The sequence below is a fragment of the Lemur catta genome, chromosome 10, assembly GCF_020740605.2.
Source record: "Lemur catta isolate mLemCat1 chromosome 10, mLemCat1.pri, whole genome shotgun sequence".
Classification (NCBI taxonomy): domain Eukaryota; kingdom Metazoa; phylum Chordata; class Mammalia; order Primates; family Lemuridae; genus Lemur; species Lemur catta.
The window spans coordinates 81,114,631-81,133,705 of NC_059137.1; the positions used below are offsets into that span (position 1 = coordinate 81,114,631).

The 19,075-nt window shown below is 37.0% G+C and overlaps 1 protein-coding gene across 4 annotated transcripts in view; it reads left to right on the forward strand.

Annotated features, from left to right (window-relative positions):
* Positions 1-19,075, forward strand: part of FANCC (FA complementation group C) — a 246,018-nt gene that overhangs the window by 144,275 nt on the left and 82,668 nt on the right. For all 4 annotated transcript variants that reach the window (XR_006737903.1, XR_006737902.1, XM_045563464.1 and 1 more), the window contains 2 exons: positions 9,349-9,462; positions 10,377-10,441. Coding sequence is in view for 2 of the 4 variants with exons in the window: in XM_045563464.1 (XP_045419420.1) it covers positions 9,349-9,462; positions 10,377-10,441 (179 nt within the window). In the remaining 2 variants the exon portion in view is untranslated. The remainder of the gene's footprint in view (positions 1-9,348; positions 9,463-10,376; positions 10,442-19,075) is intronic.

The following is a 19,075-nucleotide window of genomic DNA, read 5'->3' on the forward strand; positions in this document are numbered from 1 at the left end:
GTGTATATCTATATTATAACTTCCATTTAAATACAGCTGAGACTGATTTGGAATTTTCCAGGGCCTTTTCTGCAAAGATAGCCCTTTGGTGTTGCTTCTCTTGTCCCTCCCGGATGTGCTAATACTGTGGTGTACCCACAGGTTACCACAAGCTGAGTAGCACCGAAGCAGCATATTATTCAGTGAAATTACAGCCATATCAGTGTGCAAGGTTCTGCTCAGTGTTACCAAATTGAGTAAATCTCTTTGAAGTAAAAGTACATAGCAATGTCATATTCTTCCAGTATTCTGCAGGTGGGTATTTTTTGACCTGAAACTTAGGAAAGCAAATTTTGAAAAAGAAAATTTATCATGTTCTATTATAAGAAAATCACAAAGGAACCAGTCGTGATTGTAGTATTGGTCAGTAGCTATAGAAGAGCAGTCTATTCTATTGAGTTTGATTCAGCCACTGTTTACTGAATGACTATAATGTGAAATGCTGAGGACTAGTTCACAGTTGTACTAAGGAATGTGAGGATTAGTAAGACAGTGCCTTCCCTAGAGAGCCTGTAGGCTGATGAGTAGAAAGAGAAGAGTATACTTTCAACTATACCATAAGGCAAACTTGGAAGGTGCAGAGAGAGAAATACAAACAGAAGACTGGAGATTTCAGGAGGATGAGGGCTAAGGCAGTCGGGAATGAGAACAGCAATCTTGGAGAAAGATGGATTTTGAAAGATAGGTGTCATTTTGGCAGCTAGAGGTGGATGGGGGTTGTGGGGTTTCTCTGGAGAAAGAAATGATCTGGAAGTGGGAAGGGGTGGGGTGAATTTGGCAACCAGCAGGAGTCTGATGTCACCAAGTCACAGGGATCAAAGAGCAAGGCAGGAGGGGGGAGTAAGTTGGCTTGGGTGGGTTGAGACCATGTGGGGGCAGGCTGTGCTTAGGAACCCATGAAGGCCTGGAGCCTGAGGGGTGGCAGGAGTGTTTTTGCGACAGCCCAGCCCCTTTTCCACCTCCTTTCCTGACTCCCTCCCTCATCATTTTCCTCTGTCGGTCCCAGCCACATCGCCCCTGCACTTTTTCTTTCCCTTGCCTCTTCACAGCCTCCTACTCCTGCCGCCCCTTACTCTTCAGCTGTCAGAATCAGCTCAGATGCCATCACCTCCAGGAGCACTCTGAAACCGGCAGTTGGAACTCCTCATTCCTTGCTCTGTTCCCACAGTGATTGTCTTACCCCTCATTGTAGCACTCGACCCGTTCTGTCTCGTATGATGATTGTTCCCATCTCTGTCGCCCTTCGCCAGATTGTAGGGGCTTTTCATCCCAATAGCCCCAGCAGAGTGGCTTGAATACAGGTCACACTCTATATTTTTGCTGAACAAATGAATAAACGATCCTTGTTTACAAACAGCATGTCTTTTGGGTATATTATGTATAAAGAGACGTGCAATAGAGAGCAAAGTGGTGGAAATTCTAAAAGACTTTAATGATCTGATGAAGAAATTGTTTGGAGAAGCATGAAATATGTGCTGTGTCTCAGTTTGAGAATACTGACCACAATTTGGCTCTCCTAGCCCTTTGCTTGAGCAAAAACCACAGCCCTTCTTCCACACCCAGAGCATGTGCCAAACCACAGCCTGTGCTCCAACTTTCCTAACCCGCCTGTGAATGTGCTGCCTGTTACAAGATGGAGCGGACACAAGGAGGCGGGGACAAATTAGAACACCTGAAAACAAGGGCAGTGCATTCTCCCCTGGATTTATTAAAAAACTCTCACCTTATGAAAGTGTACCTACATGGTGTAAGTGTTTTCAATAGCTTTTCAAGGATTAGGGAAGTTCTTCCATTCTTAAAACTCCTACATGAAGCAAAATTGGGCTTAAAACTGTTTTATGTGCAGCTGTGTTAGTTCCTACACTTTCCACCCTTGAAAGGTTTTACATCACGAATCAGGGTGATGCATTTGCACATCTTCTTTGTGTCAGAACCTATTCATTTACATTCACATCCTTTTTGTAGATATTGATTTGTGTATTTAGAAACCCAGTTCCTCATTAGTAAAATGAGAGGGTTGGAATAGGGTTTCTCTAAGATGGCTCTGCTAGCATTTTAAAAAGAATCTGTTGTTGTATAACTGTAGGAATTGATTTTTGTCCAAGAGCCAATGCCTAATCTTTAATGATTTTGTGTTTACACTATTTGCCACTAGGTGGCAGTAAAAAAATTATTCTTAGCAATGAGAAATGTTCATCAATGTTTAGTTTCCTTTAAAAGACAGATTTAGGGGACCAAAGTTTGAAGTGTCTTTTAAAGTTATGTAGCCATAGGCAGGCCTCAATGTATCGTTTCTAGGACTTATGCTTGTTTTATCCAAGAATAAAACTCTTATGGCCCTCTGTAGTAATTCATATTAGGGAATTATGGGAAAAACAAAAGTTAAAGTAATTTTGTTAAAAAAAAAATTTTGTTTTACAAAATATTTTTTATGTTAAAAGTTAGAATATGGGATAGAAACTTTGAAAATACAGATCATTTAAAGAAGAAATTGTAAATCACTCCTAGAAATAACCAATGTTAAGTATTTGTTACATTTCTTCCCAGTATTTTTGTGCATGCAAAATTAAAATCATGTTGAACATTCACTTTTACACCTTGCTTTTCATATGGTTATGTAGTCTTTTTCTGTATCATTAAATATTTTGTTACAACATGATTCACACTGTCAAGATAAACCATGATAAATTCAACCAATCTGATGTTGTTGGGTACTTTGCTTCTGGATTTTTACAATTGTAAGTAATGCTGCCATAAACCTAAATCTTTCCCTGGGATATATTCTTGGAAATTGAATTACTGGGCAAAATGTTTTGGCTAGTGACTTAGTGCATTTTGTGCTGCTATAACAGAATACCTGAAACTGGGTAATTTATAAAGAACAGAGATTTATTTCTTCCAGTTCTGGGGACTGTGAAGTCCAAGGTCGAGGGGGCTACATCAGCAAGGACCTTTTTGCTGTATCATCTCATGGCAGAAGGAGGAAGGGCAAGAGAGCACATATGTGTGAGAAAAGGGAGGCTAACTCATCCTTTTATTGGGAACCCAGTCCCAAGATAATTAACCCACTCTCGCAATAATGGCATTAATCCATTCATGAGGGCCTAGTCACCTCTGAAAGGCCCCACCTCTTAAGATTGTTGCATTGGGGATTAAGTCTCCAACAAATGAACTTTGAGGGACACATTCAAACCATCGTAGCTACATATTATCAAGTGACTTCCGAGAAGGCTTTACAAATTTGTGCTCCCAGCAGCAACAGAGTGCCCATCTCACCATATCCTTGCCAACACTGAGTATTATGGTATAGGTTGTTTTTTTTTTTTTTAAGTGGGGTGAGGAGCTATCTTTATTGCATTTGATTTTTAAAATTAGTTGCTAACTGTATCATTTTAGAAATCTAAGCCAGGGCAGATCTGCCAATTAAGTTACAGTAGTTCCCCTCCTTATCCATAGTTTCCCTTTCTGAGGTTTCAGTTACCCCCAGTCAATCCTTGTCCAAAAATATTAAACAGAAAATTTCAGAAATATAAAATCCATAAATTGTATACTATTCTGAGTAGCGTATTGAAATCTCATGCTGTGCTGCTCTCTCCCTCCTGGGACATGAATCATCCCTTTGTGCAGCACATGCGAGCTGTATACACTACCCACCTGTTGGTCACTTGGTAGCCGTCTCTGTTATCAGATCAACTGTCACAGCATTTCAGTGCTTGTGTTCAAGTAAACCTTGTTTTAATTAATAATGGCACCAAAGCATAAGAGTAGTGATGCTGACACTTTTATTACAGTATATTATTATAATTGTTCTATTTTATTACTAGCTATTGTTAATCTCTTACTGTGCCTAATTTATAAATTAAACTTTATCATAGGTATGTGTGTATAGGAAAAAAGTATATATAGGGTTCAGTACTATCCAAGGTTTCTGGCATTGACGGAGAGTCTTATAACATATCCCCCCTTGGATAAGGAGGAACTGCTGCATTTTCATTTTTCCAAGACCCTACGTGTTAAAGTCAGCTTGTACACTGCAGGCATTAGAACTCCAGTCGTGTGCCTTATAACAACATTTCAGTCAATGACAGCCCACATATACACTTATGATGGTGGTCCCATAAGATTATAATCAAGCTGAAAAATCCCTATGGCCTAGTGACATAGCTGTAGAAACATTTTAGAGCCAATGTATTACTCACATGTTTGTGGTGATGCTAGTGTACACAAACACACTGCACTGCCAGTCATACAAAAGTAAAGCATATGTAATTATGCATACGACATAATGCTTGATGATAATAATGATAAATGACTTTATTACTTACTCATTGTACTATGCTTTTTGTTATTTTAGAGCATACTCCTTCTACTTACTAAAAAAAAGTTTACTGTAAAACAGCCTCAAGCAGAGTCCTTCAGGAGGCATTCCAGAAAAAATCATTGTTATCATGGGAGATGACAGCTCCCTACGTTACTGTCCCTGAAGACCTTCCAGTGGGACAAGATGTAGAGGTGGAAAACAGTGATATTAATGATCCTGACACTGTGTAGGCCTCGGCTAATGTGTATGTTTGTGTCTTAGTTTTTAACAAAAAAGTTTAAAAGTTAAAAAAAAAATAAAAATAAAAGATCATAGAACAAGGGTATAAAGAAAGAAAATATTTTTGTATAGCTGTACAATGTATGTTTTAAGCTAAGTGTCATTACAAAAGAGTCAAAAGGTAAAACTCAAAACGTTTATTAGGGAAAAAAATTACAGTAAGCTAAGGTTAATTTATTATGGAAGAAAGAAAAAGATTTTAAATAAATTCAGTGTAGCCTAAGTGTACAGTGTTTATAAAGTCTACGGTAGCGAACAGCAATGTCTTAGGCTTTCACATTCACTTAGCACTCACTGACTCACCCAGAGCAACTTCCAGTCCTTCAACCTCCATTCATGGTAAGTGCCCTATACAGGGGACCATGTTTTATCTATCATACTTGTACTTTTACTTGTATCTTTTCTATGTTTACATACATTTAGATACACAAATACCACTGTGTTACAGTTGCTTACAATATTCAGTACAGTCACTTGCTGAATAGGTTTGTAGCTTAGGAGCAATAGGCTATACCATATAGCCTAGGTGTGTAGTAGGCTATCCCACCGAGGTTTGTGTAAGGGCACTCGATGATCTTTGCTCAACAATGAAATCACCACGACATATTTCTCAGAACATATACCTGTTGTTAAGCAACATATGTCTGTAGTATCTGGGGAACTGTTTGTGGCCATTTTAAACATTACTCAGGAATTATTTATAATCCCTGATTACACCCTATGAATCTATGAAATGTTTAGATTTTTTTTTTTTTTTTTTAACTTCCATTGGCTCAACTGCCAAAGGAGCTCATGCAGTGTTGCAAAGTCACCCTTCACGCGCTGGTCCCAGACCCTAGGGTGTGAGTGCGTCTGAGAGGCACTGGGTTAGAGGGGAAAGCCTGGGCATGGTTTTGTTTAAGATCTACAATCTTTTTTTTTTTTTAACATTTTTTATTTTTCTTCTTTTTTTTTCTTTTCTTTTTTTAATTTTTTTTAATTTCAGCTCTTCATGGGGGTACAAAAGCTTAGGTTATATACATTGTCCGTGTCCCACCCATCCCCCTGAGTCAGAGCCTCAAGCATGTCCATTCTCCAGACAGTGCGCCTGGCACTCACCATGTAGTCATACCTCCATCCCCTCCCCCCACCCCTCACCTCCCCGAATCAGTACCTTCAAGCATGACCATTCCCCAGACGGTGCGCAATGCACTCATCATGTAGGCATACACCCATCCCCTCCCCTCACCCCCAATCTTAACTGATCCAGAGCTGTGACTTCCTTGAAACCAGTTTCCTTCTATTGTGCACTATGTTACTTTCCATCCTAACTGGATCTGTATGTAGTACCTTGTGCTTTGATTTTTTGAGGGTCAATCATGTGAAATATAGTAATAGCCAGCTGTTTATGAGTGGCTTAATTGAAACATCGCTTAATTGAATTTGTTTAAAAACTGAACCTGGGATTTTCAGTGTGATGCCATATTTAGACAACTTAGCATAGTACCTCACACACAGTAAAGCACTCAATAAATTTTAGTTGTCATAATTGTTAGCGTGCCTTCAGGAAGCGGCATTTCACCAGGTGAAAGGCATAGGAGAGTCCCCCAGGCAGAGGGAATAAGACATATTAAAGTCCTGATGGGCCAAAGAACCTGTGGCCCTCCAGAGCTCCAATTATGCTAGTGAGGGGAAGCCGGCCCAGTGGTGGGTGTCGGGGCTACAGGTGGAGCCAGGCCTTTTCGCTTAGGGAAGAAGTTTGGGTTTCATGGTAAGTTACTGGAAATCAGAAGGGTTTCAAACTGAACCCAGTCAGATTTGCATTGTTAAAAACTATCTCCTGGAGAGTGGATAGAGGGAGGTTCTTTATGAGGTTTGGCCATATGATAGGTAACCAGCCTTGGGCAGCCACTTAAACTCTGTGTGTCTCAATGTCCTCATCTGTAACACAGATTCAATAATAGTACCTACTATAGGGTGTGAGGATTAAATGAGTGCCATTTGTAAAGCACTTAAAACAGCTCCCGGCACACAGTAAGTGCTTTAAGTGTTTGTTAAATAGAATGCCAAAAGGCTGATGGCAGAAGGTTGAGTATTTCCAGTTCTGCTCTCTCTCCACCTCACATCAGACTGCCCCTGACTCTGAGCCTGCCTAGTTTCCAAACCAAGCCCTCCTGGCCTGCCCCCTCCTCTGCCTAGTCTACCTGGGACACTTCCACATGGATTTCACATGTGGCTGGCCAGGCCTGGTTGGGCTTTCCTTCCCACCCACCCAAACCTGCCTTGTACCCCACTCTGGGGTTCAGGCCCTGTCCTGAGCTTGCTGGAAGCACCAAGTGCCCTCCCTGCTGTGTACGCCCTACCCCTCCAGTGAGCATGGCTACCGTCTGGGCAGCACACTGGCTTGTGCCTGATCTCCCTGATTGCCAACCCAGCTGTGGCTGCTTGCTCTCACCCAGATTGTGCTTGGTTTGGGGAAAGAACCTGGAGATAACTTCTCCTGGGACTGTTGTCAGCTCTTGTTCGTTTTCTGTACTTAGGACAGGTTTGAACTGAAAGAGGGGGGGAAAGGCAATATATTCAAATAGCTGAATCCAGCCTTTGTTTACTCTAGTAAGGAGCCTTTTAATATCGTATACCTTATAAAAAGTTCATTCTGACTCTGTAAATTTCCTATTTTTCTCCCTTTCCAATTGATTAATTTTTCGGTAAATCATGCTGTACATATTGCTGGTCTTTGTTTTTTCAGTCATTCATGTCTTCTCCCAAGTAGTAATATTTTAAAGCTACTGTGTTAACTTGCTATAAACTTTTCTCACTTGAAAACACTAGACAGGATGTCATGTAGAGATGGCGAATTTCAACTTACATTACTTAGGAGTGTTTGGTTGGAGTTCTGTTTTGAGGATACTGAGGCAGGTCTGAGCACCAAGGGAGAAAGTACCATGATCTGCACAAAAGGATGTGCACTAGATTCAGGGTAGAGTTTTTCCCCAGAGGTAGGGACTGCTGTAGAATTGTTGTGGGGAAGGGGAGAGGGCACAGAAGGCTTCATCTGTATTTCTAATATTTTATTGACTAAATTTGATGGTGGGTGAAATTTGTCATATTATTTCATATCTTTTTGTATATGTGAAATATTTTATGATGAAATAGAAAGAAGTGCCATAATAGATTAGTGGTAACTACCCTGGGTGTCACTGGTCTGTGTGCTACCTGTTTGTTGTACCTTGTCTGTGGGGCCTCCCCATCACTGAGGTACCCTTAGCCTCTGTCCTGGACTAGACTGTCACTTCCAAGTATTTGTGTTTGGATATACATATATACACATGTACATTTATATGCATATATGCATATTCATTTTATCTTATAACGTGTTATCACAAAATGCAGTGTAAGACTTTTTAAAAAATCAAATATTTCCAAATAAAATCTTTTAAAAATAGTAAATATTTTTTTCTGTTTATAAAAGTATTACTGCCGGCATTTGTGTTTTCTCTTATTAACTATCTGTTCATATTTATTTTTTATGCTCTTAGTGTTTGTCATATATTTTGTACATTAATTTGATTACATATGGTCTGTACTATTTGTTGTTAATATTCTTCCTAGTTTGTGCTTATGTTATTTTCTGATAAACACAAGATTTTATTTTTATTTAGTACAACTGATCTGTTTACCTTATGACTTGATTTTCAGTTTATAAAGTTATTTCTCATTTAGATACTTGAGAAATACTTATAACTGCTTCTTGTTTATTATTTTATTTCATTTTTACATTGTTCTCTTTAATTTACATTAAACTCAAGTATATTTTGATGAATAATTTAAAGTGAGAATCTAACCTCTTTCTTAAAATAGGTTTCCAGGCACCACTTATTGCATAATTTTTCTTTTTTCTACCCATTTGTGATGCGTTGTCTTATATTAACACATTAACTGCCATGTAAGTTGTATTTAACTCATGCTAGTTTTGCGCCTGAGACCTTGTGAAGTAAAATCTGGGCCAAACCCTGCAATTGGTTTGTGAAAATCTTACTTGTTGAGTTCTTATTGTTACAATTAATATTGACAATTTAATTCTAAAAATGTGGATTAAATGAATAGAGGTCAATAAATTTTGTTTTTCTACTTATGTTTACCTTTAAATTGCACTTAAGCCTGACAAGTTCAGAAAAATACTTACCCTTATGAACTGTTTTTCAAGTTTTCACATTATTTTTTATATTATTAATTTTCAAGTTTTTATATTACTTTTTTATTCAAAAAAACACAGAAAACAATAAAAAATAAAATTTTCATTAAATTAGAAAGGACTGTTTTGTTTTTGAAATTTTTATTCTATTTTTGTAATAAACACCATGACCCCAAGGAAAAAAATTTTTTTTCTAGTGTGGCAGTCATTGTGTTAAATTCTCTTATCTACTCTGATAAACATATTTTACTGAGTTTAAAAACAATAAAGATCCATTCTTAATATGATTAAAGCACTGTTTATTCATTATATATTTTTGTTTTACTGTTTGACTTGGTTTTAATGTACTAATTTTCATGCTCATTTTATTTCTTTTTTACACCTTGAATCAAAGTGAGCTGAGTACTTAGACAAATAGAGATTTTTGGTTTCATAAAAACTACCTCATTTACAAATAACTCAAATTATAGACATTGTACATACAGGCACTTGCATTCACTTTTAAGAAGTTAATTTTTCTCTTTATGTTTTTTAGAGTTTAATATCTCATATACTTTCAGCATTCAGATTTGATGAAAAAGAAGTTGGTCTTTTCACTCAAGGTCTTGGGTATGCAGCTGTAGATTACTATCCTGGTTTGCTTAAAAATGTGAGTATTTTAAATTTATTAGTATGAAAATTTTCATTGCTGAATGTACCATCAGCAAAAAGGGTAAATGGAAATATTTCACTCCTCCAGGAGAGGTGTTTAACTTTTCTTTGTTTATCTCTTCTTACCTTGGGTAGACTTACGGCCATGTAAGGAAGAAATGTGAGATGGGAGGTTATGAGAAAGGAGAAGGAAACCAGGAAAGGTTTTATTAAATCTACCAATCAACCTCTTCTTCTCGTAACCCATCTCAGTTATTCATTCCAAGATTTTTGCAAGAAGAGCTTTCTTTAATCAGGATAAACACAGCCTTGTACTGTTGGACAAACCTAGTATTTAAAATAACTTGATTGGAATTTTATGTTAAAGCAAAGCAGAAAATTCAGCAAATAATCTTGGAAATAGTGTGATAGTAATATATTTACCTCTTAGTATTTAAAGCTTTGTTTTCTTCTGGCTCAAATTGTAGTCAAATATAGGAAGTTTTAATCTATGCTTTTGATATAACTTTCTAAAATTATTATGAGATTTTTAATGTTTGTTAACCATTCTGGTCTTTTAGAAGCTTTATGCATGAAAAGCATTTTTTAAAATGGACTGAAGTTAAAAAGAAGAAATAAACTAACTCTAACTTTTTTAAAATGGTTTGGTTTTAATTCTTAGGAAATTAATGATCTATTGTTCATTGCCTAAATAAGAATGCAAAATAATAGACATTAAACATAAAATCCCAGTTATTAGTAACTGTGACTTGGCACTGTTTTCTTTTCACTCTGACAAAGTAAAACATAAGGAGAAGACGGTAGGGGGTGGGGGGGGAATCTCAACGGAAATATCACTCACACTAAGAAAAATAGAACTGATGTAATCCTGTTTGCAGTGTGAGTTAACCTGCAACTGATTTTGTGTTACAGATGGTTTTATCATTAGTGTCTGAACTCAGAGAGAATCATCTTGATGGATTTAACACTCAAAGGCGGTAGGTGTTAAACTAAACGTCCCCATTCTCAACTTTCAAAATGTATCAGTTTGGTTATGAGAGGAAAATTTTATAATTCATAGGAAATGCATGTTTATAGTTAAGGTTTTATTCTATATAGAGAGATTATTTTAGTGGAATACATAGCAAATTGGTGTGTTTTTTCAAATTTTCTTTTAAAATTACTATTCTCTCAACTGTACTAGGGCAGTAAGTGAATCATATAATGTTTTCTGTGTACCCATTAGCTAAAAAGCCCTACATATACAGTCGGGAAAACACAAGAGAGAGGAGCACTTAGGCTCACCCTGGGATTGCTCACTCCGTGAGAGGAGAAGGTGCTTGATGCAAGTGCTCTCATGCCAGCCTGTCCCACCCTGTCCTGCCCAACCTCGCCACACAGAATCAGGATATTTACAAGGCAACATTTGATGTGTGCAGATGACTATTTTAAGAAACATAATATTCCAAAATCTAGACTAAACAAATCAAATAGATTCAGACAAATTAAAAGGCAATTAATCACATTACAAATGTTTCTTCACTCTGTGAAAGAAATCAGAGTTGTTTTCATTGGTGAGCATTTCATTTTTAACATATCATTAACCAAGGGAATCTAGGGGCTGCAGGACTTTGTGGGTTTTTTTGTAAAACTATTGCTAATTAATTCTCTATCAGAAATAGTCTTTGCCCTCAGCCTTTAAGAATCTTTTGCCTCTAACCTTTAAAGTAAGCTATAAAATTCTTAGAAGAAAACGTTGGTGAAAATCTTCATGACATTGGATTTGGCAATGATTTTTCAGATAGGACACCAAAAGTACAAGCAACAAAGAAAAAATAGGTAAATTGGACTTTATTAAAATTAAGAATTATTATGAATCAAAGAATACTATTAGGAAAGTAAAAAGACAACTTACTGAGTGATTGAAAACTTTTGCAAATATTATCTCTGATAAGGGATTAATGTCCAGAATATATAATGAACTCAACAACAAAAATCCTCAATTCAAAAATGGGCAAAAGACTTGAATAGAACTTTCTCCAAAGAGATAAAAGTGGAAAATAAGCATATGAAAAGGTACTCAACATCACTAATCATTGGGGAAATGCAAATCAAAGCCACAATGAAAAACCACATCCACTAGGATAACTATTATTTAAAAAAAAAAAAAGGAAAGTAACAAGTGATGGGAGGATGTGAAGAAATTGGAACCCTTGTGCATTGCTGGTGGAAATGTAAAATGATGCAGCCACTGTGGAAAACAGTTTGGCAATTCCTCAAAAATTTAAGCATAGAATTACTATATGACCCAGAAATTCCACTCCTAGATATATATCCAAAATTAGGAACTTTATTATATGTGTGTGTATGTATATATGAATGAAAGCAGAAACTTGAACAGATATCTGTGCACCAATGTTGATTAGTCTCAGTGGCCAAAAGGTGGAGACATGCCCAAGTGTCCATGATCAGACGAATGGATAAACAAAATGTGTTTATTCCCTTCAAAGGAATAAAATTTTGATATATGTAAGAACAAAGAGGGACCTTGAAGATACATCCCATTCTTGGTGAAATAAGTCAGGCACAGAAGGACAAATATTGTTTAATTCCACTTATATAAAGTACCTAGAATAGGCAAATTTGTAGAGACAGGAAGCTGAATAGAGGTTACTAGGAGCTGGAGGGAGGGACGAAGAGGAAGTTATTGTTTAATGTGTATTGAGCTTTTTCAGGGGATGATGAAAAATTTTGGTATATACAGAGTAGTGATGAGTAAACAGAATGTGAAATGTATTTAATATCACTTAATGATTACCACTTATAAGTGTTTAAATGATAACTATTATTTATGTTTTACCACAATAAAAAATAAGAAAAAAATCAAATGTCATACTATTGTATACTCTCTCTCAAATGAATAAAATTTAAAACCCTCACATTATCATGTGTAGACATAGAACTACCATATCTCTTACACATTGTTAGTGAGAATGTGAAATGGTATAACCACTTGATAAACAGTGAAGCAGTTTATTATAGAGTTAAACATATGCTTACTCTGCAGCTCGCCCATTCCACTCTTGAGTATTTACTCATAGCAAATAAAAGCATAGATACTACTACTTGTATATGAATGTTCATAGCTGCTTTATTTATAATAGTTCAAAACCAGAAACAACCCAAAGGATCATCAGCAAGTGAATGGATTAAAAAAAATCTGAATATCTGTTGCCCCCATTTAAAAAATGAAAAGACTGATTGTAAACTGTGAGAAAATATTTTCAGATTGTATATCTGATAAAGGGCTCATATCCAGAATGTATAAAGAATTCAGCAATAAGACAAATAACCTAGTTTAAAAGCGGGGAAAAGGCCGGGCGCGGTGGCTCACGCCTGTAATCCTAGCTCTGGGAGGCCGAGGCGGGTGGATCGCTCGAGGTCAGGAGTTCGAGACCAGCCTGAGCAAGAGTGAGACCCCGTCTCTACTAAAAATAGAAAGAAATTATCTGGCCAACTAAAAAATATATATACAAAAAAAATTAGCCGGGCATGGTGGCTCATGCCTGTAGTCCCAGCTACTAGGGAGGCTGAGGCAGTAGGATCGCTTAAGCCCAGGAGTTTGAGGTTGCTGTGAGCTAGGCTGATGCCACGGCACTCACTCTAGCCCGGGCAACAAAGTGACACTCTGTCTCAAAAAAAAAAAAATAAAAAAATAAAAGCGGGGAAAAGATTGGAATACACATTTTAGTAAAAAATATATACAAATGGCTAATACCACCCAAGTACTTGTATGTGAATGTTCATAGCGTTATTCATAACGGTCAAAAAGTGGAAGCAATCCAAATATACACAACTCATGACTGGATAAACAGAATGTGGTATGGTTATACAATATGCAATAGAATACTATTTCTCAATAAAAAGAAAGTGATCCATGCTGCAACATGGATGAACCTCAAAAACATTGTGCTAAGTGAAAGAAGCCATCACGAAAGACCACATATTGTATGATTTCATTTATATGAAATATTCGGAATAGGCAAAGCATAAAGTAGATTAGTTGTTGCCTGGGCCTGGGAGTAGGAATTAGGGATTTCCTGAAAATGCGCACAGAGGATCTTTCCAAGGTGATGGAAATATCCTAAAACTAGATGGTGATGATGGCTTTCCACCTCAGTAAATTTATGATAATTCATTGAATTGTGCATTTAAAATAAGTAAAGTGTGTGGCATTATGAAGTATACTTAAAAATAAGATGAAGAATCTATGGGAGGCATTGGAAGTGTTTAGATTCATTTATTTACATGTCAGGTAAAGACTTTGATTTAACTGTGAGGTGAATGTCGACTAATAGATCTTTTGAATAATGTTATTAAAATTTATTAAAAGCACTTAAAATATCAATAAGACACAATGTGTATGTACTCCCTAGATTAGACTCCCAAAAAATGCATTAGAGTTGGTAATTTTTTAAAAAATAAGCTGAGAATGAACAAAATAATTTTTAAGATCTATTAACAAATGGAGATGACCAGCCACAGACTTGGAAGATATTTGCAACCTATAAAACTGACAAAGGATTAATATGCAATATATAGAAATGACTCCCACAAATCAATTATAAAGAGGTAAACACTCTAGTATAGAAAAGGGCAAGAAATATAAGTAGCTTATTACCAAAAAAGGAAAACTGAATGAATAATAAACATAAAAGGAATTCTTCAGGAGTGATGTCAGCAAGATGGCAGAATAGGAAGCCCCAGACCTTGTTTCTCCACAGAGACATCAACTTAACTATAACATAGTCCCAAAAAGCCTTGATGAAAACTCCAGAAACCAATTAAGTTGCAGTACTGCAGGCAAGCTCAAAATCTGGAATACTGCATTGAAATTAGTAAGAAAAGCTGTTTCATATCAACCATGATAGCCCTTCTTCCAAGCTGGCACAGCTTGGTAAGATTGGGAGAAAAAAATGAGCTTGTAGCTTCTCCATTGGCAGGGAAGGAAGAGGAGGATATGCATCCACAGTTCTAGCTTTTCAGGGGCTGTCCGAGGCACTAGCTTCTGTCTTGTCTGAGTTGGAGCACTGATGGGTGCTGGCATAGAGTAGTCTCCCCTTATCTGCAGGGGATACGTTCCAAAATACCCAGTGGATGCCTGGAATCACAGATAGTACTGAGCCCAATTTTTGTCAGTTATGACATGTTTCTTTTTATGTCTTCCACCCACAAGTTTAATGCCTTTTCCATCTTAAACTAAGCATTTATCGTGCACTGTGGCTGTAACTTTTCCTATTTGAGGTGTGACAGCAAAACTAGCACAAATTTCTTTTTCCTTCTTCACAATTTCACAGATAGGAGATTCATTGTTACGATAGATCTTAGCAACTTAAGCATACAATTTTTTCCTTTCCTTACTAAGTCAAGAACTTTTGCCTTTTGACTTAAAGGAAGCATTTTACAGCTTCTCTTTGACATATCTGAATCTCCAGTATCACTACTATTGCATTTTGGAGCCACTATTAAGTAAAATAAGGGTTACTTGAACACAGGCACAGTGATAACTGTGATAATTGATCTTATAACCGATATGGCTACTAAGTGATTAACAGCAGATAGTATATACAACATGGATAGGCTGGACAAAGAGATGATTCATGTCCTGGTCAGGACAGAGTGGAATGGCACGAGATTTCATCATGCTACTCAGAATAACACAAAATTTAAAACTTATGAGTTGTTTATTTCTGGAATTTTCCATTTATTTTTGGACTGTGGTTGACCATGGATAACTGAAACCATGAAAAGCAAACTGTGGATAAAGAGAGACTACTTTGGTTGCCTTGGGGTCACAGAGAACAAAACAAAGCTTAGAAGTTTGTTGCAGCACCAGAGAACTGACAGAACTACATGTGGAGGCTGGCACAGCTCAGCAGTATTGGGAGAAAGTGCCCAGCTCAAGGCTTCTCCCTTGGAAGGGAAAGAGAGAAGTGGAATGTTCACCCAATACTCTGGCTTTTCAAGGGGCTACCAGAGGGACTAGTTTCTATCTTGCCTAACTTGGAGCACTTACAGGGAATTGGCATACTTTGGATGCATGGAGAGTTATGAAGAACAAAAGAGAACTCAGCAGCCTTGTTGCAGCACTAGAGAACCTGCAGTACCACAAACAGACACCAGAGGGATGGAGAAATTACAACCTCTTGAAAAAGAAATTGAAAGTCTCTCTAATTAGGAAATTACATACACAAGCCCAGAGAAGACACATGGTTGGAAAAGATTTGAGGGAGTCCCCAAGATATCTAGGTGGGCTGATTGGTGAAGGTCTTTCCTTGTACAATGCCAGTCCATGCAGACTGGGAGAAATGACTTTTTTAAATGCACAAAACAGCAAACAAACAAACAAACAAACAAACAAGATGCACAAAACAGGGAAACATGGCCAAATAAAAGGATCAAATAAATCTCCAGAAACCAACCCCAAAGAAATAGAGATCTATGAATTACCTGACAAAGAATTCTAAATAATTGTTTTAAGGAATCTCAGTGAAATACAAGAGAACATGGATAAACAACTACGTGAAATCAGGAAAACAATGCATAAACAAAATGAAAATATCAATAAAGAGATAGAAACTATAAACAAAAAACCAAACAGATACTCTAGAGCTGAAGAATGCAGTAACTGAATTGAAAAATTGATTGGAGAGATTCAACAGCAGACTTGATCAAGCAGAATAAAGAATCAAAAAACTTGAAGAGGCCGGGCGCAGTGGCTCACGCCTGTAATCCTAGCACTCTGGGAGGCCGAGGCGGGTGGATCACTCGAGGTCAGGAGTTCAAGACCAGCCTGAGCAAGAGCGAAACCCCGTCTCTACTAAAAATAGAAAGAAATTATCTGGCCAACTAAAAAATATATATATAGAAAAAAATTAGCCGGTCATGGTGGCGCATGCCTGTAGTCTCAGCTACTCGGGAGGCTGAGGCAGTAGGATCACTTAACCCCAGGAGTTTGAGGTTGCTGTGAGCTAGGCTGATGCCACGGCACTCGCTCTAGCCTGGGCAACACAGTGAGACTCTGTCTCAAAAAAAAAAAACAAAAACTTGAAGACAGGCTAATTGAAATTATCACATCAAAAGAACAAAAAGAAAAAAGAATGAAGGAAAGTGAAGAAATTTTAAGAGACTTGTGGAACAACATCAAGTAAAACAATATACACATTATGGGAATCCTAGAATAAGAGACCGAGAAAGAGGCAGAGAATTTATTTGAAGAAAAAATGGTGAAAACTTCCAAAATCTGAGGAAGGGATTAGATATCCTAATTGAAGAAGCTCAAAGGACTGCAACTAGAATGAACTCAAAGAGGCCCACATCAAGACACATAAAAATCAAACTGTCAGAAGTTAACAACAACAAAGACAGCATCTTGAAAACAACAACAAAAAAAGTGACATACCAGGAAGGTCCTATAAGATTATCAATGAATTTCTTAGTTGAAATATTACAGGCCAGATGGGAGTGAGATGATATATATTCAAAGAACAGTTGGGAAGACCAAACCTGCCAACTAAGAATACTGTATGTGGCAAAATTGTCCTTCAAAAATGAAGGGGAAGGCCAGGAATGGTGGCTCACACCTGTAATCCCAGTACTTTGGGAGGCTGAGGTGGGAGGATAGCTTGAGGCCAAGAGTTTGAGACCAGCCTGAGCTATCTATAGAGACCCCCAACTCTACCAAAAAATATATATATAATTAGCTGGGCATGGTGGTGCATGCTTGTAGTTCCAGCTAATTGGGAAGCTGACGTGGAAGGCTTGCTTGAGCCCAGGAGTTCCCTAAGATGTAAAGCCAGGTTGTAGTGAGCTACGATGATGCCACTGTACACCAGCCTGGGCGACAGAGTGAGACCCTGTCTCAAAAAAAAAAAAAAAATCTTCCCTGATAAACAAAAGGTGAGGGAGTTCATCACCACTAGACCTGCCTTACAAGAATTGCTAAAGGGAATTTTTCAAGTTGAAATGAAAGAACACTAGATAGCAACATGAAAACACACAAAAATATAAAGCTCTCTGGTAAAGATAAATATGTAGACAAATACAAAATTCCATAATACTGTGATGGTAGTACAGTCATCACTTAGTATCCACAGGGGATTGTTTCCAGGAACTTTCACAGATACCAAAATCTACACATGCTCAAGTCCTGCAGTCAACTGTGTGGAACCTGCAGGTACAAACAGTTGACCCTCTGTATCTGTGAGTTGCACATCCTGCAAATACTGTGTTTTTGATCCTTGGTTGGTTGAATCTGTAGATGCAGAACCCACATTTTCAGAGGGCTGACTATACATAAATCACTTTTAATTCTGGTATGGAACTTATAAAATCATAAGAAAACTATAAAAACTATTTTAATAGCTACAAAATATAAGAAGATGTACTATGATGTTGCTCACTTGAAGTGGAGAGGAGACACAAATGAGTAGAATTTTTGTATGTGGCTGAAACTAACTTCTCTTATCAGTTTAAGATAGGTTGGTATAACTTTAAGATATTTTATGTAACCCACATGGTAACAACACAGAAAATAGTTGTAGGAGATGCACAAAGGAAACTGAGAAGGGGATCAAAGCATGTCACTATAAAGCATGAAACACAAAGAAAGGGAACAAGAGAGGAAAATGGGAACAAAAAAACCACACGATATATAAAAAACAATTAATGAAATGGAAATACTAAGTCCTTCCCTATCAGTAATGACTTTCACTTAACAGGTATGTAACTTCCCATTCAAAAGATACAGAATTGCTAAATGGGTAAGAAAATAAGATCCATCTATATGATGTCTGTAAGAGACCCACTTGAAATATAAGGACATACATAATCCAAAAGTAAAAAGATGGAGAAAGATACATCATGCAAATGGTAACCAAAAGAGGGCAAGAATAGGCATACTTATATCAGACAACTGTCACAAGAAACAAAGGAGATTATATAATGACAAAAGAGTCAATTCACCAGGAAGATATAACAATTATAATGAATAGCAGAGCATCAAAATATATGAAGCAAACATTGATAGAATTGAAGTGAGAAATAGACAGTAACACAGTAATAATAGGAGATTTCAATATCTCATTTTTTAAATTTTTTTATTGTCTGTCATCAGTCCCCTTTGGATCAATATCTCATTTTTAATAAGGATTGATTAACCAGACTGAAGATCAGTAAGAAAACAGCTTGAGTAATGCTATAGACCAATTGGACTTAATAGACATATACAGAATACTCCACCCAATAATAGAATACACATTCTTCTCATGCACACATGGAACATTCTCCAGAATAGGCCCATGTTAGGCCACAAAACAAGTTTTAGTAAATTTAAGAAGACTGAAATCATACCAAGTATTTTTTCAACCACAATGGTGTGAAACTGAAAGTCAATAGCAAAAGAAAAACTGGAAAATTCACAAATATGTGGAAATTAACACACACTTAGACAGCCAATGGATCAAAGAAGAGATCATAAGGAATGTAGAAAATAACTTGAAACAAGTGAAAATGTAAACACAACATATGAAAACTTATGGGATGCAGCAAAAGCAGTACTAACAGGGAAGTTT